The 25464-nt window shown below is 39.7% G+C and overlaps 3 protein-coding genes across 3 annotated transcripts; 1 reads left to right on the top strand and 2 right to left on the bottom strand.

Moving 5' to 3' along the window:
- The first annotated feature begins 212 nt into the window (after positions 1-212).
- LOC135336811 (procathepsin L-like) lies at positions 213-4757 on the top strand. Its single transcript, XM_064532679.1, has 9 exons — positions 213-328; positions 496-609; positions 1179-1322; positions 1541-1696; positions 2710-2824; positions 2944-3053; positions 3424-3576; positions 4256-4374; positions 4520-4757. The coding sequence occupies exons 2-9, from the start codon at positions 529-531 to the stop codon at positions 4617-4619; spliced, it is 978 nt and encodes a 325-aa protein (XP_064388749.1). The 5' UTR covers positions 213-328; positions 496-528; the 3' UTR covers positions 4620-4757.
- Positions 4758-5028: 271 nt separating this feature from the next.
- On the bottom strand, positions 5029-10540 carry LOC135336807 (cholesterol 24-hydroxylase-like). The gene is made up of 15 exons (XM_064532672.1): positions 10305-10540; positions 9183-9266; positions 9036-9120; positions 8909-8982; positions 8750-8836; positions 8564-8702; positions 7634-7777; positions 7196-7346; positions 6749-6811; positions 6593-6665; positions 6425-6509; positions 6202-6312; positions 6036-6124; positions 5898-5967; positions 5029-5334 (listed from the first exon to the last, which is right to left on the bottom strand). The coding sequence occupies exons 1-15, from the start codon at positions 10430-10432 to the stop codon at positions 5194-5196; spliced, it is 1524 nt and encodes a 507-aa protein (XP_064388742.1). The 5' UTR covers positions 10433-10540; the 3' UTR covers positions 5029-5193.
- An 8699-nt stretch (positions 10541-19239) lies between these two features.
- Positions 19240-20482, bottom strand: LOC135336803 (uncharacterized). Its single transcript, XM_064532669.1, has 4 exons — positions 20322-20482; positions 19993-20124; positions 19771-19870; positions 19240-19514 (listed from the first exon to the last, which is right to left on the bottom strand). The coding sequence occupies exons 1-4, from the start codon at positions 20322-20324 to the stop codon at positions 19408-19410; spliced, it is 342 nt and encodes a 113-aa protein (XP_064388739.1). The 5' UTR covers positions 20325-20482; the 3' UTR covers positions 19240-19407.
- Positions 20483-25464: the final 4982 nt, after the last annotated feature.

Raw genomic sequence — 25464 nt, 5'->3', positions numbered from 1 at the left:
AATAGTGATCATGCATGTGCAACTATGGTCTGCATGAGGGACATATAGAATATAAATTAAACTCACTGGAGAATTAAGGGCTGCATGATAGAAAAGCACCAAATGTATAAAAATCAGGCAAGCACATATATACATATTTATATGCAGCCCCTAGCTCGAGCAATCCCTCTTAGGCTCTCTATATAACACTTCTCAACAGATCCATGACACAAGATAACATCACTTGCGCATGCGCACACTAGGCATAGATCTAATTACCATCATGTGATGGTTGACATGTGACTTGATTCTTCTGCAAATGTAGAAACGCTTTCTGTTTTTCTCTCCGGTGAGTCTGTTTGTGTTCGCATTTTGTGGTTATGCATATATGCATGTACACTGCATAATGTTTTATACTCAACTCATTCTTGTGCTGAAGTGATTTGTCAATTTTCTGCTCTAATCTTTATCTTGTAGTAGATCTACAACATAATTATTGTTCTCACTATTCCACAGCATTTATTAAGTTAACTGAGCTCATCTGTCAGAATGAAGGTACTTGTTCTTCTAGCCCTGGTCGGGTTTGCTACTGCCTTTGACTTCCCAGAACAGTGGGAGGCATGGAAATCAGTGAGTCTCTAGCATCTCGATCCATGCATTTGCAACGGGACCATTTAATAAAATAAAATTCTCTCACATCCGTACGTTTTAAGTATAAAGTGACTGTTTAGTATTGAATCATTAACTGCACTTACCATCGCTACTGTGTAGCTTATTAGATCTACATGTATATACCCACCTGTATAATTACATGAATAGTACCGTATAATTTTATGTTCTAAATTCGTGGTTTGAGCAGTATCTTTTATTTGTGGCATTCGTGTGCTCAGGGATTCAACCATGAAAAAACCACATCCCCAGAAAATTAACCGCTATTAAAAGTCACCTGATCCCCCTGAAACACCAACACACTTCCTGCACGTATGTATGGCCTGACTAGCCATGGCAGACAAGGAAGATGTAAAGTGCATGACTGGACTAGCAATTTACTGATGCCATGCACCAATGCAACTCTATCACCTTCACTTACAATCAATGTACTGCACTATGGGACAGTTGCTAAAAGCTACATAGTACTTGTCTTTTATTGCATAATCTACAGTGTACTTGTTTGATGCAACCTCCCCCCCCCCCTTCAGACTCACAAGAAGGTATACGGGTCATTGGAGGAGGAGCTCCAACGTCACACCACCTGGCAGTCCAACAAGAAGTACATTGATGAGCACAACCAGCATGTCGATGTGCACGGATTCACTCTGGGTATGAACGAGTATGGAGACATGGTACGTATCAATATTAATTCTGTATTTTGTGTTTGCAATTATGGACCCTCTGAGTGTATGGCTGAGTGTATATTCACAAAGATCTATTATATTTTTCATTTTAAATTTCATTTTCCTTCATGTATCTGTATTCCAGCAAATTAAGGTCACCTTTTTTGCTCTCATGTGATTATGTGGTAATCAATTGATCAGTTGACCTCTACCCTTGTACCAATCAGGACCCAGCTGAATTTGCCAAGACTTTCAATGGATATCGCGGCGCCAACCCGACAGCTTTCCCGACAGCCCCCTGCACTGAGTATTCCCCCATGGGCAGCAGCTCTAATGGAACAGATTGGAGGAAGTTGGGCTACGTCACTCCGATTAAGAACCAGGTACATGTATGTTTCCTCCTATGTATACTCTTGCGCGAGAGCTGTATTTACATTTAGCTGTATGGCATTACGTCATTACATACTTATAGCCACAGCTATAATGAGATCCATTCTTTCTGCATTTCTTAGTAGACCAAATTTGATGATATCGTACCTGATATCATAACATAATTGTAACCACATAAAGTTCCAAATGCCCTTTTTGGTGGGTGGTGCTTTAGGTGAAAATCACCTGCTTGGGGATATTGCTATCCTGGTATTAATATCAGCTGTAGAAATACAGAGGAGGAATACCATGCAGGTCAAATTTTCATTAATTAACACCACGTGGTCTTATGTAAAACTGAGTTCACCCTTGCGCCCTGGGTTTATACGCCACCAATAGCTTGATCCTCTTTATAACCACAACAGAAATCGTTTGAGCTATCGCGCCCCAAACGAACCAGTTTGAGAGAGAAGATTTAAGTTTTTGACCTATTATTGCATTCTTCGAAATCACAAGATATAGAAAATTAGCCTTAGGATATAAATATTGGTGTACTGGCTTGCTACACCGGATAGATATAGCTTTCCAAGCACAAGCAAATAAACAACGAAAGTGCTATATAGCTGCTATAATTATGCAGCAAAGGTCAAAAACCCAAAACTTAATGAAAGATTCAAACGTGACCTTTTGACCCTGGAATTCCTCCTCTAGAAATATCATGATCTAGAACCTTTGATGTGGTCTGCCAGTATACGTGTAGGCTATAAGAAATTCTTGCTGCTATTTTTAGTCTTTTTGTCCGGCATAAATGCAGTCTTAAGTGCTCTTGCTCTGCTTAATTGCGCATTGTTGAATTCTGTGTATGCTGCATGTATACATGTAGTATGTCCGTGAATTTTGCCTAGTACATGTACTTTGCATATATCGAGTCATTGCATGGTTACACTCAATTTATACAGGACTTAAATATTTGACTAAACTTCTATATATGCCCTGGCTCTCATTCTAATTTGTTGGGTTTGTACAGGGCCAGTGTGGCTCTTGCTGGTCCTTCAGTACGACTGGCTCACTTGAGGGTCAACACTTTAAGGCCACTGGATCACTGGTCTCCCTCAGCGAACAAGACCTCATGGACTGCTCCAGTATGTAACTTGGCCTGTTTGTGTAAACAGTTTAAATTTATTGACCCCGAGTAATTGCTTAATTGCCTTTATATACTGTTAAAATGTTCACTTTTCCATGATTGTTTTCTCTTGCACAGCTGCTGAGGGTAATCAGGGGTGCAACGGTGGATTGATGACCCAAGCCTTTGATTACATCATCAAGAATGGTGGTGACGACACTGAGGCCTCCTACCCCTACAAGGCTCATGTAAGTTCACTCCATGAAGGTGTCTTCATTGGGTGTCTCGAAATTCTACAGTCTTATGCAACGGCTGAAAGATACCGTATAGCTGGTATATTTCAAAGGTATAAAAACTTTCAATGATCAATTAGAAAAGTTTTTGCAGATTTAATGTTTGTGGAATAGCAGCCTTTCTGTAGCATGCATGCATGCTATATTAAATTCGTGGGTATAAATGTTCGCGTTAGATGCTTGATCAGTGAAAACCACGAACATTTATACCCTCGAAATATACTCGCTATACGGTACTCTGTTCTGGGACTGTTGTACATGTATATATAATACCCACAATTTTGTGCCCATGACCTTAAAAACATTTAAATAATGGATTGCACAGGATGAGACCTGTAGCTTCAACAAGGCCAATGTTGGCGCTACAATGAAATCTTGCCAGTACATCAAGTCGGAATCTGAGGCTGACCTCTTGGATGCTGTGGAACACATTGGACCCATCTCTGTGGCCATTGATGCCTCTCACCTCAGCTTTCAGGTGATAGCCTATAGATGAGTATGTATGTCACTGCATGACTTAAAGTAATGGAGTATTTGACAACATGTAGGAGGGGAAATGTCGTGTGCAAGGGTGGCAAAGCGTATTAATTAGTACATGTACATGTATACGTACACATCAATAAAAAGTTCCCGTTCCGTTTGCGTAAAACGCACCGTTCCCATTTAAACGCATAAAAAACGCGCAATGAACGCATTGTAATATGCAAAAACGCTACCGTTTTCACGCATGTGCAGAAAAGTTACTGAGCAAGCAGATTCATTAACTTGTGATCGTGTAGCTACATGTAGCTAGCTAGCTTGTGTACTACAGTTTAGTATAGATTGTGTAGCGCTTTAATCCTCTTATAGATGCTAGTGTACCAGTTGTTCTCAGTCTCGCATCAGCCCCAAGACTAAGTTACTAAGTTGCCCTCCATGCAAATCCTGTGATATGGAATGACCGCTTTTGAAGACCGTCGTCTCTTCTCCAGTGCTGTATCAGTATGTATGGTTGCCATGGTAGTGATGCAACATGCCATATACTGAGCACTTGATTGTTTTGATCTGCCCACTCACTGGGCAACAAACGGCATTTATACGTTGGAATGTGTGGCTCTAGGTGCACTGAATGTGCATACTGAGGTATCTTACTCTCATTACAACCTCTCTCCATGCAGATGTACAGGAGCGGAGTGTACCACTCCTTTCTCTGCTCTCAAACCAAGCTGGACCACGGTGTGCTGGTGGTGGGCTATGGCACTTATGAGGGCAAAGATTACTGGCTTGTCAAGAACAGGTGACAATACCATTGTTGTGTACAGATGATATGCATACAGTTACTTCCCGCTAGAACTCACACATGTACACCAATTTTAACCCCCCCCCACACACACACACACACACACACACACACACACACACACACACACACACACGAACAGCTGGGGCACTAGTTGGGGAATGGAGGGCTATATCATGATGAGCCGTAACAGGGACAACAACTGTGGAATTTCCAGCTCTGCTAGCTTCCCCGTTGTCTAACTTGTGTGGTTGCTACGACAACATGAACTTGAGAAACTTTATATATACATAATAATTGTTATGGACATTGAATTAGTTAAGTGTGATATATACATGATTAATTAGTGTAAAATAAAAACTTTTTGCATTACCGTATAATGCTTGATCAGGAGCCGCGTCTCTATTATCTATGCTGCCACGTGCAGAAATGCTAGAGTCAAAGTTCACTGAGGCTACTATTTGAGAGCGGCTACTAAATGTTTCATTTTGCTAGCAAGGGAGGCTACTATTTGAGTGCGGCCTTTATACAAGAGCGGCCTCTGATCGAGCATATACGGTATGTTATGAATATTTATATTCCCTAAAATAATATTATGCATTATGACTGTACGATCAATAATTAAGTGTGCATTGAATCTTTAATCTATGATTGAACACTACTATATTAATTATATAATTATAATATGCAGCAAAGTATATAATTATGTTATATTATATCGGAGGAGGTACGTATAGAAAAAAGCATGCAATATGTTTAAAACAGGTATATAATGTTAAGGAATTAAGTAACTCAGTGTTGGTGAAGTGTTCATAATTATAGTCGTAGCTCTACTTTACACGGGACGTCATCTTTGGGCTGAAGGGTGCCACGGCTAACGACAACCAGCTTGTAGTTCTCGGGAAGGGTGAGCTTGAACGTCTGGATCAATCTAGCAAGGATCATCTTGGCCTCCATCTGTGGACAGACGGACAGATAGATAGATAAATAGATAGATAGATAGATAGATAGATAGATAGATAGATAGATACGTAGATGGATATATCAATAATTTAATATAACTATATTTGGCGAGTGAGCCATTTGAACCGACTTGGCGGTTTTTAATTTGGCGTCTCAGGCGTGGCTATATATACTACATGTATAGCAATGATGTTGTGTCCACCGGAAAACTTTGGTGATCTTTGGTAAAATCTGCCAAATTACCAAAACACACACCAAATGTTCCAGCTATACGGTAATTATATAGCTATAGTCAACGAAAGGGTAGCCTCGGCAAATGAGGGAGGGGTTTTTAGTCTATACACTATTATACAGTGAGCCTCTGAATTCGGGACACTTTTTACTACAGAGGGTGGGGAATTTGTGGGGAATTTTCCCTTTGTAGATGGTTTTCCCCATTCAGAGACTTAGTAGGAAAGAACAATATTTGTGAAAGGTCAAAGCAAAGTCATTAAAATGTTGAAAAACAGAGGCAGAAGTGTCCCTTATATTCAGAGAATTCTGCAGTTTGGACATACCATTGCAAAGTGTTTTCCAATGCATGCGCGATGACCAAGTCCAAATGGAAAGTAGACGAAAGAACTGGGTCTGGGATTGAACAAGAGCCCTCAGTAACTTGAATATATACACGTACATGCAACTCAATGTTCACTTACTGTTTGTTTTCCTGGTCAAATCTGCTTGGATTGAAAATGTCTGGATCATCAAAATACTCGGGCATTTGAGAAGACAATATGGTGCCCATCTGCAAGTGTGTACATGTACATGTACATCATGGGATCATGGCATCTAGCATAAACAAAATATCAAAACATAACGTACAAAGACCATAGTTCCAGCAGGAAGTGTGATGTCACCCAGGGTGGTATCAGTACATAGTTCTTTTGTGATTCCGCCTACTGGTGGATGCATTCGCAATGTCTCTAAAAGAACCTGAGAAAATTTAACAGCTTTTTGAAAACAATTTATACAAATAATATGTAGCAGCAATTACGTATAAAAGAACAAAATCGAAAAGCACGTCTTAACGCAATGCAATTCTTACCTGTTCTGTGTATTGAAGCCTTTCAAGGTCTTCTCCAGTGACTTCTGCTTTAGTGCCAAGCACATCATCAACCTCCATTTGTACTCTGTGGGAGTCACATGAACACGGAGTGCAAGTACATGTACACAATTATGTATATCACACATCACATGCATGTGTACAATGTACCTAGCCAGAATGTCCGGGTGTAGATGGAGCTGGGCTACAGCGAACGTGAGAAGGTTACCAGTTGTCTCTTGTCCTGTTGGGAAATAATATGTAAGAATTGAGAGGGACTACACAACTGACTGCAAGAATACACAAATAGTATTTATAATAGCTTACCAGCAATGTAGAAGGTAGCAAAGTCGTCCACTAGGTCCTCAATACTTACAGTCTCTTTAGTAGCTGAAAAAATAGTACATTGAGTACTTGTATTTGTGCTGACACATTTACACATTGATATACATTGAAAGTATCTATACCCATACATTGTGTGCTTGACATAGTCGAATCACACACTCTCCTGTTCTCTATACATTTGTAATACTTAACGTAAGGATGGAATTCAGAGAGAATTACGAATAGACACGAAACCTAAAAGAGTTTCTCAGGCATAGGGCATGCACAGACTATTATGTGAATGCTTACTTGTCAATTAAAGGGACAACCTCTCAATAAGGGACACTCTATATTGCACCATTTCTATTCAATTAAGGACATCCCTAATCAATTAAATCAGCTGAGTGAGAAAATGTTTTGTTTGGACTATTATTATTTGCTTGAACTCACAGGCTAGCCCGAGGATATGTGTGAGTATATCGTTGGGTACCTCCACTCCTCTCTCCACCATGGCTATCCTCTTCTTGATGCAGTCTCTACCAATGGTCCTGATGGCCCTCACTGTCTCTCTGTACGCCTCAGCCTCAAAAGGGTGAATATACTGTGGGGAGAGCGAACAAACTCGTACCATTGCAGCCAATAATTACAGTCAGTGAAATGAACCGAGAAGAGTAAGTACTGACAACAACACAATTATGAATGTAAGGAGTACAGGAACATGCAGGTGCGCCCCATTGGAAAATAGGGCTTCGATGAATTTTACCAGTAGTGCATGATTTTACCTATGTGCAGCTTAAATGCAAAGCGGTCGCTAATTATAAAGGTGACTAAAATGTAACTGAACTGATTTTGTGCTAAGGTTCCTGTATGTTGTGATGGCAGTTATACCTGAAAGAAAGGTGACTTCTGTCTCTTCATGAGTCCTTTGAAAACATTTGATATTAGAAATGTCAGTTTTCCTGTTCCCTTGGCTCGTTTCAGACCAAGTGACTTGTCATCCCACTGATCAGAAAAGTCTGAGCCAAAAGCAACCTGAAAATGAAGACCAAACAATGTTTCACGAGGAATTCTACAGACTACCGTATAGCATGTATATTTTGAAGGTATAAATGTTCGCTGTTTTCGCTAATCAAGCATGTATCGCAAACATTTATACCCACGGATTTAATATCGCATGCATGCATGCTGCAGAAAGGCTGCTATTCCGCGAAAATTAAATCCGCGAAAGTTTATACTCTCGAAATATACCCGCTATAATATGCATGGTACTTTGAATACACTATCATACGTGTTCACTGTTTAGTACAATGCACAAAGCTGGAGGGCTAACATTCTACCATTGATGAACGACTAAGACTAATCATATAAGACTAGATCTCATATTATTATTATACGCCTCACACAAATAATGACATGAATTTATGTACTTTAGTAATCTAACAGCAGGTATGTATAGTACAAGGGCTGCATGTACAGCAAAAGAGCATGACGTATGTTATATCATCACTGTATTTGTATACTTGGTAGCTCGATCAGTCTACTGTTAGCATGTTCAGTTGTCAATATCTCTAGCCGGTATTTCTATGGCTGTGTTTTTCTTCACTTTCAAGTTTTCTACCCTTTCCTGTTTATGGAACACTCATTTGTATACTTCCTGGGTGATTATTGTTACGTGAAACACCTTGATGTACCATTGACCCTAAGGTGATGCAATAGCGTACATGTACATGCTGAATTAACACTGCATCCCTGGAAATACAGCAGCAAAATTCGAACCATTGACCCAAAGGTGATGCAATAGTGTACGAGACTACTCACTTTGCTGATGACATAGAGTGTACATTCTGCAAGGTGTTGCTTCATGGGAACATCTGTTTCCCCGTCAGCCAATGGTCTAATACTATCCAGCAACACATCCACACACTTGTTGAAGGATGGCAGTAGACTCTTCAGGTAGCTGTAAGCAATACAATCTGGTAACATTAACACTTCACGGACTCTAACCTTTTATTGAAAGCTGGATCATAGAGCTTTCTCCTTGGCTTCCAAGTGTCATAGTCAGGAACAGATACGAGACCATTACCTAAAAACCTGCAGAGGAAAAAGCAAACAGTATAGGCCATTAGCATCGATCGAGATGTTGTAGACAGATAGGCTAATCACCTTTCTCCAAACAATTGGTTTACGAGGTCGGCCTGATCCTTTGGCTTGTTGTTCTTCACTTGCACAATAATTTCCTAATAAAACCATTAATGATTGATACTAACATGGCACGTACGTTCATAATTACCTTGGTATAACTCGGATCAATGACAACAACAAAAGCTTTCCAAAAGAAAAAAATGACATAAACTTTTGAGTCAGTCTCTTGGTACCTGGAGAGAAGCAAAATCAATACAAGTAGCTAGACTATAGCTTTAGATTATGGTTGACACACCATTTGAAGAACAGATCGAGAACAAACACTTCCTCGTCTCCTTTCTGAGAATCGATCATTTGTTGCATGTGGCCCTTGTAGAAGCTGTGGATTGTAAGTAAAAACTTATTAAAGTATGTACTTATAATCATGTAGGGTACGTACGTAGTGTGTCATATCATCTACTAGCCTCGATTCCAGGGAAAGGCGGCCTGGTATACTTTGTATGTACATGCGTGAAATAATTGACAGCAATTTCATCATACAAGTTGAAAAAAAACAGACAAAGTTAAGAATACGTATGACAAAGTGACCACAATGGCAGCTTTCAGAGACACTAATCAAAGTAGAATAATTATGCTGCAGCAGTGTTGTTCTTCTAGCTCTGTTTATCAAAGAGACAGTTCAAGAAGGCCTCCCAGACAGCTAGAGCTGCCAGCTAGGAAGAGTGGTGGACTCTTTAATACATCAGTATATAGATGAGTGAATAACTTCCTGAGTGTCGAGTTAAAGCTTATTAAAAGCTTTCAGGAGTGATCTTGTCGAACATAAAGGCAAGATTTGGTAGCAGAAGACTTGCCTGGTCCATATTACCATGCACAGCCTCATCAGGAGACCCACAGGAACACATCATGACTTTCCTATAACATCTGTAGCCTTACAGTGTAGGGTGTCGTTAAGTAGAGACTTGGCTTGATACAATAAAGGGTGTAAGACATCTTTGCACAAATACTTCTAAATAAGTTCTATGAACTTCAGAATACAAATTAAGTACATGTATACGGTTTATTTTACTGACAGTATCCACAAATACACGGATTACCTCCTTTTTGGGGTAATGTACGCGCATGCGCATACAAGGTATACCAGGCCGCCTTTCTCTTCGCGGCCTGGAATCGAGGCTAATCATCTACTATCTATGGTCATATTTAGGGCCCCAAATGGCATCAGAATGTATATAGAAAGTACCCACCCATCCTGTGATGGAGGTGGTCACCAAAATATTGTTTTGATTGGTTTAATCATAATCTAGATCTACTTTGCTACGTACCTGGCACCTATAAAATTGTGAAATTGGATAAGCTCTAATTTTCCCATACCAGTGTAGATATATCTATGTATAAACAAGCGGGTTGTACTAACCTGGAGTATTTAGGAGTAGGGATGTGGGAGTACTTGTTGTGGACATGGTAGACATAGCCAGTGAATGCCAGGAAGCACAGACACACAATGAGGACAAAAGCACCGAGTAGTAGCAACAGCACATTCATATCTCCTTTATCAGATGGTTCTTAAGGAACAGCCAGTTGACACTGTCAGAGTGATGAGAGTAGATCTAGATCTTACTGATTAAATACTCAGCATGCACTGCAGCCCCACCCTTCCACCACACACGATGTGGGTGGATCTAGCAAATATAGGTGGGTATCTAAAACCACAAATACATGCATGCAGGAATGATGATGTATACAGTGATTGAGCAAACTTGACTACAGATCTACTTGTGTAATAAAATAATGAAGATAATTATGCATACACGCCTGGTGTTAGCCTCGTCTCCACGCCCCAACTTCCTCAGGCCTGCGTATGAGGTCATGAAGCTATTAAAGGCCTGGTCACAACGACAGTCTACTCTCACTACACATGAATTTCACACACGTATCGTACATATAATTATTATCTCGACAATAATTATCAGTGTATTAATTGATTTGGCTATGAATGACAAAACAAAAGCTAAACAGGAAACATTAGGATTTGATCTTGGACGTAATCAGTTAAAAAAATAGTCGTATGACTGTAAACGGCAATAGAATCAGTGGTAACAAACGGCAGATCCTATAAAATCTTGCACCTCAAATGATCGAACAATAATATTTATCCCCAGACTATGCCAGTTGCTGTGAACACAGACACATGACTTACTGCTTGAATAGATATACACTACACCGTCACTGGCCGCAATGCCTTTCAGTTGACCAGTATCATTGTCAGAGGAGCCAAACATGCGCACAAAATTCCCCTCAGCAGTGAACACATGTACTTGATGATCTGCATCAGCGATGTACACATATCCTGAGTCATCGCAATACACAAGTCTTTGAAAAAGCTCATTTGAAAACTGTGGTGGAAGAAAAGGTCATATATGTGAACACTTTCCAAGTACGCTAACATAAACCAAATCAGTGTTTTGTTGTGGGCTATACTTGCAGGGTGATCAGTGTAACGCAAGCCTTTCACCACCTATAGAGCCGACTGCTGACAGGAAAATTGACCCTCTGATGAAAACTTCTGAATGCAACGATTATTGCATCGAGAACGTACATATTATCTTTCTATCAACAGCAATTAACACCTAATGTATATTGGGCGGTGAAATTATCCTTTACCAGTCGAACCTTTACTCCAGTTGTTTCGAACACACTGATTTGGGGACAACCCATCTCACTATAACAACAATCTGACCTTTGCTGTTGATAGCTACACCACTCGGACCTTTCACTCCACTGATCATGCACGTATGCTGGCTTCACATACACGGCTGACTATTTCAGGAGCCGTTTTGAACTCAGTTGACTTTAGCTGTGACCCTCTTTTAATTAAAGGAAGTATACCTATTATAAAAGCATATAACGCTGTGTATATAGATATGGGGTGCCGTTTGTGTCAAAATGTTAATTTTATCCACTTAATTATGCATATTAAGTGCATTGACTTAATTATACACGTAAGTGCTGACTATATAATACACACTACCCTGACTTATACATAATAACCTGACTTGTATACAAGTACTTTCACTTATACACAATTAAATGCCCTGACCTATTATACACATGCAAGTATGTTAACTTATATCGCACAAGTGCCCTGACTTATACGCAAGTATGCTGTAAATTCCAACGACCTTTTGAGAAAATGAGCAAATTTCATTATCATTTTCCATCGAGTCCAATACTCCGTTTAGATGGTAAACTACATGTATGTGGCATTAATTGATGAGGAGGAGAGCTATACGTGCATGACCAATTTTACTATGGAATATAAAATGAGATGAAGTTAAATGACGGTGTGCCATTGTTTTCATACATACGTATTAATGACTATAATTATAACTGAGTGCTTTGCACGATACAGCCAGCTTTTATGCTCATAATAGCATGCACTGACTAGAGTGTTGTAAAAATTAATGTCAGCACCACATTTGTACACAAGGCTATTAATGAGACAAGAGCTAGAGGCGTTGCAATCATGCATGGCTGGTTGAGAATGCTGTACTCTTTAGTTCATATAATTATACACTGATCTGCACTATGGTATCCCAATTCTCAAAACACATGGTAATGTCTGTTGCACTATTATAACTTTATCCCAGCGGTCTGAGGTACATGCGCAACTTTAAATTTTAAATTTATAGCTGAGTACAATTAGATACTTAGCCAATTACCATGCATGGAAGCTTGTGTTGAATATTTTTCAGTTGAGAAGTTTCCAACCACAAACACGTTTGTGGTTATGACGTTTTAAGACACATTTCATATACCACCTAAGTTGAATCAGAAGCAAATGAGGATATGGAGCGTCTTTCCATGTTATAAACACGTACAGAACTTGCATGCAGCCATGCACAGGGGAGCAGACGTGCCTCGGATTAATAAATTCCACGTAAAAAAACACAGATGCCCACAGGTGTAGAATACATACAGTTTATAACGATATCACCCCATATCTGGAGTACAGCCTCTGGCTTGGGGACGGCAATTTCATTGTGACAACAGGAGATAGAATATAGTATCTTCGAAGATCTTCTTTAAACCAATCTCCCACAAAAAACGCACATGCATGCATGGATGTGCTCCACATGGTATATGTATGGGTAGCACGAGACAGTTTTGATGGGTCAGCCAAATAATTATATATAGCTAGCGCCAACGTTCGAGTTCAAAGTTCTTAGCTTTTACACTTAATACTTGCCATCTCAACTTTTCAAGTAATAATATTATTAAAGCAGAGTGTCCGTTGTATTAGAACAACGAAAATTGCCCAAAAGAGTGTCCGGGGTAATTAGAAGTGGTTGATAAATTAAATTAGAAGATATGCGGTAGTTGTGATAGGCATGCAACCACAAAATAAGTACCTTATTGTTACTTTTATAAACGGGTACTAATTGAATTTTTAGCGAATTTTAGCGAATTTGTAATTAACGCTAAATTAAGTTGTTGTTTTTTTTTGGGGGGGGGGGCAAAACTACTGAGTTACTGAGTACATAAATTACTGAGTACTAAATGAAACCATGTACATGTATATAATATAATGATGAATTAGTTGCTACAAAACAAAAAGTGAAAATAAAAATTAATGTTGAAACATTTAGTTACGTTCTAGGTGTCCCTCGACAACCTTGGACCTCGATTGGCTCAAGAAGTACATCCTTAGCTGGTCTGTTTCTTGATGACCTGGCACCCCTAATTGCCATAATGGATGCCCTCAGTAGAGCGAAGCTCAACTGGCATCTTATCCACCCTATCATTGTATTGTAGGGTACATCTCTCTTCTCACTGAGCATCGACGACAGTCTCTTGTAGAATGTTGTCGCAGCTCTTCCCATGCCTCCAGTAGACGAGAGGACTAGTGGTGTGAAAGTCGAGTGTTCCACTTCCCGAATACACTGTTCATAGTGGTGTTTCTTTTCTAGCTCATGTCGTCTGTATGTAGATGCTAGAGAGGTTCGCTAAATTAAGTGCGCGCTAATAATAAAACACAATTAAAAATCATTTAAAAACATTTTTTTCTTTTTTTGTAATGTACTTTTGAGAGTAAGCTAAGCAAGGTAGCCTTTTTGTCATCTGTACTTGCATCTTTTGAGACATAATTATTGTGGTAATGAATTTGCACAAATCCACCAAAATTAGTCCCTAAAAACAGAGAAAAATCTGAAAACGCTAAAATTACTACCCGTCTATAATAGTAACATTAAGGTACGTAGACTCTATATAGTTTTTAAGAGCTATAATTAGGCCTCGAGACATAGCTGCACAAGGGATACGGTAAAGCTGACTGTGTGCTGTGTGGGTGTGTGTGTCTGTCTGCATGTGTGTCTGTTCCAGCTGTCGCATGCCGTACCTCCTCTGTCTGGTGACAGAACCTTAGCTGTACTCACATGGCAGAGGAGGTACGACAGGCGTGGTGCAGCTCAAGTAATTAGCCTTTGATTGAGCAATAATTATCCGCCCACATCTGCTGAGAGTAATTAAGGCTTAAGCTGCACCGCGCCTGTCGGACCTCCTCAAGAAAAAGAAGTAAGTTGATTCTGCCACTCTATGGCGCTTACTTTCCATCAGCTGAATGTCGTCATTGGAATGCATTTTTAACGACTTCTTTGTCTTTCTTGCCTTCGATCAAGAAATAGCAGCCACGTGAGCTTAACATAAAACATTAACTACAGTGGAACCCCTTTAAAGCGGACACCTTTGGGGAACAATGTTATACAAAGGTGGCCTTTGTTGAGAGGTTGTTTTGTACACAAACTGTTCATTTGGGACCTGGGTGCCTGGCCGTTATATAGCAGCTGGCCTTTATTTGGAGGTGGTTGCAGAGGTTCCACTGTGTATCACTAACTTTGTATTTTCTTCATGTGTGTATTTTCTTCATGTGCATAATGTTGTAATGTTAGATTCTGAGTTTACCAGGTCGACAGCTGTAGGGATTATTACTGCGTGCCCACACGAGGATCTGGCTCCTCTAATGGACATGATTGACCACTGTACGGTAGTTATGTACTTAAAGCTACATGTATATACTCACACAAATGCCACACCGGAGGAGAGAGAACGATAGTCGGCATCTTAGCCAACACATCGTACTATTGTAGGGATTATTCCATTTGGTTGCCAGTAGTGATGCCAGTCATTCGTAAAATGTGTTAGCCTCATTACCTAACCCCCCTGTGGCAGAGAGTACCAGTTAGCATGTTCAATCTCTCTTATTCCTTGTTCATAGGCCCGCTTTTTGGTCCGGAGGAGAGTTGGGTGTGGGGCTAAATGGGATCCCGGATGGATGTCACAGGTAATTAATTAGTGCTGATTAAATTCCTTGCTGCTTTATCTAGAAACCCTCTGGCTGTACACTCTCCAGTCACTAATCAGAGGAAGTCCGACATGCATGCATGAATCACTACAAGTTCAGTGCATTTGGCCTGGACATCATCACGTGACCGCAATGACATCAGTACACTGAACTTGTAGTGATTCGTGCACGCATGTCGAACCTTTTTCTGGTCGCTAATAACAAATTATAGCACATCATACGATTATGAGCCTAATCATGATAATTATGTATACTACTACGGTACATCTACTCCCTTTTATAAGGCTGAATCCGGTCAGGGACAATAAAAATCACTCTATGTTTGCGCATGCGCACATAGTATAGGAAATTTAGGATTGGACAACATGCATTCTCTGGGACACATTAATGGCTGGAAGTACCAAACCAACGTACTGCTCCAAAGTCATTCAGCTTCCCACACCTCAACACCTCTGGCCTAGAAGAGTATGAAATCAAAAAAATCGCAAAGATGAGATTTGCTACTAATTTTCTCAAAGGTCCAACGGATCCCTTTGGAAGAGATAAAGATTCAATTCTCAGCCTCAAAGCTTTCAAGGGATTAACTGGAATGAAAGTACTTGATCAAGAGAACGATTCAAAATGCAAAAAGTTTGTCCGAAGTGTTTATCAATCTACGTGATTACATATCCTTCTTCAATTAGTACCTCATTGAGCTGTTGGGATCACCTATATAGTGACCAAGAACAACTGCGTGAGTACTCTTCTACAGTTCTGTCAGCGAAATGTGTATAAAAGTTCCCAGTGACATTATATTTTCCTCACGATCTCGTAATCAAACAGCTGTACTAATTCTCAAGTGCACAAGAGCATTACACCACACTAGAGTGTGTACAAGAGCTGAAGTGAAGAATTGCTGAAACACTTGGTGTACGAGCAGCAGCGCTACAACTATGTTCAATCAGACAATTCAAGGCTGTGTGGAGTTACACTTTCTCATCTCAACGACTGTTGCTAAACATATCTACCCAGTGTCCTCTACTGTACAAACGACTCTCAGTGGGATGAGGGTCAAAGTTCTTTCTCTACTAGTTGATTGTGACATGAGCAAATGTATGGTGGTGAGGTTGAATCCTGCTGGACGTGCTTCCAGAAATATATTTGTAATTTAACTGGAACCACTAAAAGTTTGTCCTTGATTGTTCTGAATTTTTTGTACTTCTGCATGTGGGTATAGTCATGAACCATTTTCTCTACTTCTAGTCTGTCAATAGGACCAGATACTTGCCCAGTTGAGAATATGTTGCTTGCTCTTCAGTGCTTGAACCATGATATTCAGATCAGTGCACTTTCGATGATCTGTAATCTCTTGAACGCGTTGACCAACAGCGATAGAAATGTTTTCAGATGAGGGTACTGTGTATATACAACTCCTTGAACTGTCCCAAAATCATAACCAGCAACAACGAGAGAGACAGTACTGTAAACAGCTCTACTGCATAGCGAGGTGGTAGTTGTCTGACGTTTGCACATTCGGGAACACCATGCTCATTACACAAACACACTCGTGAAGGGTTAGAGGTCACGGAGGAAAGACCGAAATTTGCAATGATTATTTTAAATTGTAGAACCAGAGAAGTTGTAACTGTATCTTGACATCTACGTTGCAGTGCACTCCCATATATATTGTCTCCTCCATTACTTGCATAGTTGCTCATAAATGTACCAATTGGTGGATCTTGTCAACCATAATGGAACCTGTTCTTGTAAAGCATTTGTATGATGCTTTTACATTCTCCTCCACATAATTATGGCACCACCCACTTGGTTAGCTCTATTGTTAGAAAAATATAGTGAAAAGAAATTGCCCATGTAAATCCTTGATAAATGCAAAGCCATTGCACCTCCCCTTATACCTGTGTTGTTGATAAATACATTCCTACCATGAAACACTATGCTACTTGACACGGAAGCAATAGCAGTTTTTCCGTTATCAATAAAAGTACATCCATTAATAATACATGCCTTGATTTCAACAACATTTACAATCCCGTCTAAATCCTGATAAGGCTGATTGCCGATGAACACTGATCTCTCCAGCAATAATACAACCACTGACGTTACTTCATCTCTCCCAAACAAAACGTCATATTGTCTTGTCCCTCTCAATCTTCACCACATATTTATTTTCCCTGAATGTTGAATTTACAATGTTGATGTTCACAGCGGCATTTATTTGAGTTGGCACTAAATGCAATGCAACCTATCCTCAAGAAGTGTGTTTGTAATGTTCACAGTGTACTGTGATCTGCAAAAACAGCTTGGGCATCAATATACGTACCGGTGACAGAATCACTGCTTACTGGGAAATAGAACAACACCCTCTTTCTTCCAACAACGGACGAGTTTGTAAGTATCACGATATAGAGCAATGAATATAACTCATATGCTTAAAGTTAACAAATGTTCCATTTCTTTGTGCAAGTTTCGTGTCAGCCCTCACATTATTCAAATGGATATTTGTGGATACAGTGCTGTAAACATTTTAGTAGATTGCTGGCAGATCTATGATTGTCATAATTATATTGGTCAGATTCAAGTGTTTCCCAAAGTTATAGTTTGAAGTCACTGCAAATAGTCACTATATACTGCTTAGTATATCATTTCACTTTGAATTCTGCAAAATCAATACCTTTCCCCCAATAACATTATCCACAGCATGCATATTCAGCTAAGCAAACACAATGAGTACATGACTTTTGTACATGACTTTTGTACGTATTATAATATATATAGGTTTTAAATTCTCATGGGCAGGTCTCTGAGGCATCTGGCCTCATTAAATTAGGAATAAATCTAATGAAGCTATAGCACTCCATGCACCAGGTTGACCGTTCTGTTGATTTTATTACTACAAAATAGTAGTTGTCCTGCTAACTATATACACCTGGTCTTTATTCAAGGTATACGTATTTACAGCTGAAGGAACAACAGACCCAGCAGAAAAGAGCAATGACACTCGCTTCGGAAAGAGGAGCTTCAAACTGGCTAACCACACTACCCATTGAAGAATTTGGATTCACCCTGCACAAAGGTGCGTTTCACGATGCATTGGCCCTGAGATATGGCTGGAAACTAAATCGTACTCCCTCAAATTGCTCGTGTGGAAGCTCCTTCTCAGTGAACATGCTCTCTCGTGCCGGAAAGGTGGATTCCCCTATCACCCGACACATTACCGCAAATTTATTAACAGAAGTGTACCATGAGGTTAACATCGAGCCAGACCTGCAACCTGTCACAGGAGAAACGTTTCAGGAAGCCTCTGCCATCACACAAGATGGGGCATGACTATAGAAGTTGCCATGAGCGGATTCTGGGGAGGTAGGCACGCGGAAAGAACCTTCTGTGATGTGAGTGTTCAACCCACATGCTCGCTCAAACAGAAACACTAATCTCACGTCTTCAAGTGCTATCGGAAACACGAAAGGAAGAACGCCTATATATACGAACGAAGAGTCAAGGAGATAGAGCATTCCTCGTTCACACCCCTGGTTTTCTCGGCAACAGGCGGACTCGGAACTGAGGCAAACTACAAGCGCTTCGCCTGTCTCCTGGCATCCGAGAGAGATGATCCCTATACCTCGACTATGTCCTGGCTGAGATGTCGCCTCACCTTCTCTCTGTTAAGATCATCAATACAATCCACCAGGGGAGTACACTTGCACCCAGGATGTTTCCTTAGATCTCCAGGGGCGACTTTGGAGAATCCATCAGATTTTCTTCGTTAGCGGGTTGTTTATCAGCAATTAGCGAATCTGTGCTCACAAAATTGATGCTTGACTCAAGTGACAAACTATCTTTAACTCATAAATCATAGATATTCTCAAATATCTCTGCATAAATGAGAGGTACGGAAACTTTGTGGACTTCGGACAAACATTCCATATAGTGCTGCCACTACTTCACTGCATTTAAAATGTGCTGGGAAATATGCTTTGTTCCATACAGTTGTAATTATTATGAAACCAATTTGGTGTTTTTTCACACAAATCAAAAAACTATAATTTATATAGTTCTGACTATAATTATATACATGCATGTGCATGCATGTACTCTCTCTAGAGCTATAGCACTATATCTGTGTTCAAAAAGTATATAGTATCCTTGACGTTGTGTCTGCTTAAAACAGTGAGGCCAAAGCCGCAATAAGTCCAGTGAGCACCATCATTGGCACGGCAACAGTAGACGCAGCATCATTAGTACCAGCGCTAGTACCGCCGGGGCAAACTGAGAAGAAGGTGGTATTAAGAGACATAATAATTATATATGTCACAACAACCATGCATGGATGGTCAATAGTATAGCCTCCAGACCAGACCATTCTCATTGAGAAAGAACAGGCATGCATGCACCTATAGCGTTATTTTAGAGACAACCTGCTGGGAACGAGGCTATACTATAATTGTAGCTTTGCATGCAAATTGTTTTATACCAGTAAACATTTTTATACTACTATAATTTTATTATATGTAAAAAGACGTACATTGTGTTATGCTGTTTGGTAATTGACAAGTGGTGAAAAGTGCTGCAAGATCGTTGATACAGGGCAGTTGACAAAAAGCCTCAAGGTTGGTGGCAGCGGTCTGTATGCATGATACATATAGTATAGTTGCATGCATTCATGCATGGGTCGAGAAAATAAGTTAATAACAAACTTGTCAATTTGTTGCTTGAATGCATGCAGTATAGTGAACACTGAGCTTACAGCTAACATGGTGTTGCATTCTTGAAGGTTTGCATTATCTCGCAATCCATTACTCAAGCAAAGAGCATCTTGACAATTGACTGCAGCAAAGCAAGCCACCAGTACGACTACGACAAGCACAATCTTCATTGTCTAACAAAAGAAAAAGGTTGAATCACATGCATGCATGCATGCATGCAGTATTAACATTGTGTTGACAAAATAATGTCAAAGACAAGACATAGTATGATTGCCATGTAACTATACATGAATGCATGCATGCATGTATACAACAGTATATAGATGGTGAATACATTTTTTTTTATATATTATGTATATGTATTTCTTACCATTATAGAGTGTTCAATTTGGGCTATTTCTTCTTGACTGATGGAAAGATAAGCTGGTTAGTCTTCTTACTTGATGTTGCATGGAGTTGCTGGCTTGTTATAACTTGTCAATCAAATCGCTCCTTTTATACTCTATAGGAGCTGGAATCGAAAGCTTTTTGATTGATATTCATCAGATTGACTATTCTTTGCTGGAATATGGGATTGGAATCAGACTTTCCGCTGCATGCGTATGTATAGATAATTCATTATTAAGAATTGTTATTCTTGCGCTGGTGGGAGAGCATCTGGCACAATGCATACCCATTGAGTGTCGCATCTTGTAACCATGCACACATCCTGTGTGGGCCGTAAGTCCCAAAAGCAGATTTCTTTCCCAAAATCTACTGCATTTACACACAGTGCAAGTGCATATAATCCCCCTCAGTGCATTACTGTGTGTAAATGCAGTGGATTGTGGGAAAGAATGTGTGGGTGAACTATAGTTGCTGTACTCTTATAGGATATTTATTGCATTTTGTAACCACACCAGTGCATGTTTCACATCCTGTGTAGTCTAGTAGCTCTATTAAAGTCTATAAGTCTTCAGCTATATACATATTAAGTGTGCATGGGTGAAGTCCTAATTGCTGTACTCTTATCAATTGCCGGAAGTGTGTGAGAGCCCATATGAAATAATCGTACTTCTATGCAAACACAAGACTAGTATTAGGCCCTGAAAAAGTATACTCAGAATATAATTTTAGCAAAATACCGTATAGCGGGTAATTTTCTTGGAACAAAATATTCGTGGTTCAGCAATATTGAGACATTTCGTGGGTAATATTTTCGTGGTTGCTGCTTGGATTGTAGGTAAAGGTAGGCAAGGTCGCTTCATTCGTGGGTAAATATTCGTGGTCAGACCTCCAACCACGAAAACCACGAATATTTTGCCCCACGAAAATTACCCACTATACGTAGGTGTCTAAAGAATAATTGGGAATAATAGGCAATGTCCATTTTTGGTAAATATCATTACATTAAGTTTTGCATAACGACGTTTTCATGGCAAACAACAATGCTGAAGTTGAGGATCAGTTCAAGTCAGCAAGATAACAAGATAACACTGAGAATCATTAATTATTACGTTGTGTGTCAGTTATGTGCTGTGTCTACGTCTTAATTTTAATATGTCACATTTTTGGGCTTTTTATGAGAATAATCGGATTTTTTATGAGAATAATAGGCACATTTTTCAAGAATTAATAATGGGTGAGAATTTATCAGGGCCTAACTAGTATACATCATTGCACTTTTTAACCTTGGTATGCAAACACAAGTATTATATATAGCCTCGATCCCAGGCCGAGTTTTCGGCCTGGGATCGAGGCTAACACATAGTGTGCATTTGCAGCCTACACATTTTTACGGTGGCCCTGAGTGCTACTCCTAGTTGGTAGTTGGCAGTTGCTAGTTGGCAGTTGGTAGTGGCAGTTGGTAGTTGGCAATTGGTTATTTGTGACCTTTAAACTTTGCAACGAACTAATGCCAGGAATTATACTCTAGATCTGCAAAACCTGTTTCTCTAAGCCTTCATTGATGGGGGCAAGCGAACACACGTTAGTGCAGTCTAATTGCCAGCAAAGACTACATCTTCTACGCCAGTTAGCAAATGTTGTATATATAGATCTTTGCACTGCCTCTAATCTTTTAACCATAACTTTAAACGGCCTCAATAGAATCTAAGATATTATAAGTGCCATGCAAAACCTGTTTCTATAATGCCCTAGCTCCCTACCGGGAATATATAGATGGGGATTAGACTTGAAATTACCTCCCTACATGCATAGATGTGTACATAATTATATATAATATGATATTTTCGTCTTAGGCCAGCTAGATATCTAGCAATTATCAGTATCATAATTTTAACTTAGTCTACATAAAAACAGGCTATAATTATTGTTGCAAAGTTTAAAGGTCACGAACATAACAACTGCCAACTGCCAACTACCAACTCCCAACTGACACAAGCTGAGTACAATCTAGCAGTATAGAGTGGAGCAATTCCCAGAATCAGGCAACCCTGCAAAGCAGAGCTACACTTGTTTCTTTGTGAGGGTTGTAAAGTGCTGATAGTTATAAGCTTATAGCTGGAGTATTGCTGACTCAGCAATACTCTAGTACTCAGCAATACTCTCAATAACTCTAGCTGTGTAGTTTGGCAAAAACGGGGATCGGTACATTCTGGCGCAAATCGAAAAGTTCGGTAGTTTTTTTCAAGTTATCACTGCTCGGACTGGAAGCGACTTGGCCTATCCAAGTTTTCGCTGGATAGTAGTTCCATGGCCATCTGTTAGTGTGTGTAATTAGTTTTAATCAGTCTTGTTTTGTTCGTGCGTTACACGCCCTTTTACCTGACGCACTTTGATGTCTGACGGAGTTCGGCGACTTACTCTAGTTTTTATTGCTTTAATGCAAAACCATACGCATTAAATGACTGTCTGAAAACCAAAACCGACTTGTCCTAGCCTAGAAATTAGTACAACTGCTTTGAGAACCCATTGCTAATCAAGAATGTCTAGTAATGGCTCCCTATATTGCTGTTGTGCAGTTGAGTGGTCAATTGTCTTCTGTGAATTGCCTTCTCCAGCACGTCTCCGCTTATAATTAGGTGATGTAACTGGACTTCACTCTATAATAAAAGTGGTATACAATGGTCGCTATGAATTGAACGAATACAACTCCCACTGATGTGTAGGTAACTGCTATGTCGTCTATAGAGTTTGGTAACGTAAGGTTTGCAATGTACGATACTTCAAGAATTGACAACAGCATGTGGTTTGTACATTGTACCGCATAGTAGACCGTAGATGAATAATGCTAGACCAGCAATTGAGATAACCAGTATGTTTATTCTGGGCATTACTGCAGATGTTAGAGCAAATAACACGGAGAACGACTCGAATTATCAGCAAGAGACCGACCCAATACTGACGCTCTAGTTTGAGTTGACCCAGGAAAGCATCAAAAAATGGTCGCCACCTGTTTATCCATGCAACGCAGTGGCTTCAAATCCGATTCTTGTCTGAGGTACTTGTAAGTTACCATTACAAATGTAAATGGAAACCAAAGTAGAAGCAAGGTAGATAAAGCTGCAAGGAAAATGATAACATGAGGTGCTCCAAAGTAAGAAACATTTCCATCAAACGACCACACCACTCTAGTATCGTGGGGATGCTCAAGGACAGAGAATTCAAAAGCAGTGATTATTGTGCGTAGCAGTTTTGTGTAGGAGAGGAGAATCAGTGTAGCAATTGCAGGTACCGAATTGTTACCAAATAACTTACTGGCCCTTGTTGAATAATGAGAAACAATAATAATACTTAATGTTATCGACCAAACGTGCAGTGGGAAGAGGAATTGTAGCCAGGTTTTCCAGTACGCTGTCATTCCAACAAAGAAACATGTTTCGATTCCAAGGTCAAGGTTCAACCAAGCAATAAAAACATTTAAAAACAACATAAGTTGTCAGATATAATTATTTACAGGAAGCAAGATACTTTTGTTGGCCCATATGATGTTTGCATATAAAACAAGATACCATTGATTTTTGGAATGATTATTTTAAATTGTCTAACCAGAGAAGTTGTAACTGTATCTTGACATCTACGTTGCAGTGCACTCCCATATATATTGTCTCCTCCATTACTTGCATAATTGCTCAATTGGTGGATCTTGTCAACCATAATGGAACCAGTTCTTGCAAAGCATTTGTATGATGCTGCTTTTGCATTCTCCTCCACATATAATTATGGCACCACCCACTTGGTTAGCTCTATTGTTAGCAAAATATAGTGATGAGAAATTGCCCATGTAAATTCTTGAGTAATGCAAAGCCATTGCACCTAGCTCCCCTTATCCCTGTGTTGTATATTCCTACCGTGAAACACTATGCTACTTGACACGAAAGCAATAGCAGTTTTTCCGTTATCAATAAAAATACATCCAATAATAATACATGCCTTGATTTCAACAACATTTACAATTCCGTCTGAATCCTGATAAGGCTGATTGCCGATGAACACTGATCTCTCCAGTAATAATACAACCACTGACGTTACTTCATCTCTCCCAAACAAAACGTCATATTGTCTTGTCCTCTCAATCTTCACCACATTTTTATTTTCCCTGAATGTTGAATTTACAATGTTGATGTTCATAGCGGCATTTGTTTGAGTCGGCACTAATGTATAAATGCAATGCAAATTATCCTCGAGAAGTGTGTTTGTAATGTTTACAGTGTACTGTGAGCTGCAAACAGCTTGGGAATCAATGTGTGTACCGGTGACAGAATCACTGCTTACTGGGAAATAGAACACCCTCTTTCTTCCAACAACGGACGAGTTTGTCATAGTAAGTATCACGGTAGAGCAATGAAGAAAACTCATAAATTATGCTTAAAGTTAACAAATGTTCCATTTCTTTGTGCAAGTTTCATGTCAGCCGTTACATTATTCAAATGGATATTAAGAAAATTATAGGCACCAGGACCATAAATTTTGAATATCCCATCATCGTGAAGAATAAAAGTTGAAAACTCTGTCATGATGATATTTTGGTTGCCAAACATAAAAGATCAGATGCTCCATCAATAGTTGAGTAATTTGCTTCAATATTTAGAGTGTTATTGCTCCCTAGAATGATGTTGAGAAAGGTTATGTGTGATACTGTAAATCCAGTAACGGTACAGTGTGTGTGTGTGTGTGTGTGTGTGTGTGTGTGTGTGTGTGTGTGTGTGTGTGTGTGTAGGGTTGAATTGTAGTTATCGTTATTGAAGTGAAACTGGTCACAACATACACAGACTAGCTACTGTAATAACCCATGGTCATGACAAATTGGCCCCTTATTTCTAAGCTTTCATTAAGTTGGATCAGTGATACTAAAGTTACCGCAACCCCCCCCCCTCCCTCCGTCTGTTATGACTGTATTATAGAGGGTGACCTGCATATATAGGGTGATCACAATAGATTAGTGTTGAGCTCTTATCTGGTGTAGAGGGATTCTAGACAGGCTAGACAAATTAGCTAGAGACAGGCTCCTAGCTATAGGCAACAACAACTAGTTACAGACAAATTGACTTCACAGTGTAGCTTAACCAAAT

This window comes from Halichondria panicea, chromosome 6 (assembly GCF_963675165.1).
Source record: "Halichondria panicea chromosome 6, odHalPani1.1, whole genome shotgun sequence".
Taxonomy (NCBI): Eukaryota; Metazoa; Porifera; class Demospongiae; order Suberitida; family Halichondriidae; genus Halichondria; species Halichondria panicea.
Note: the sequence above shows the minus strand (reverse complement) of the source record. Positions and strands in the feature narration are given on the sequence as shown.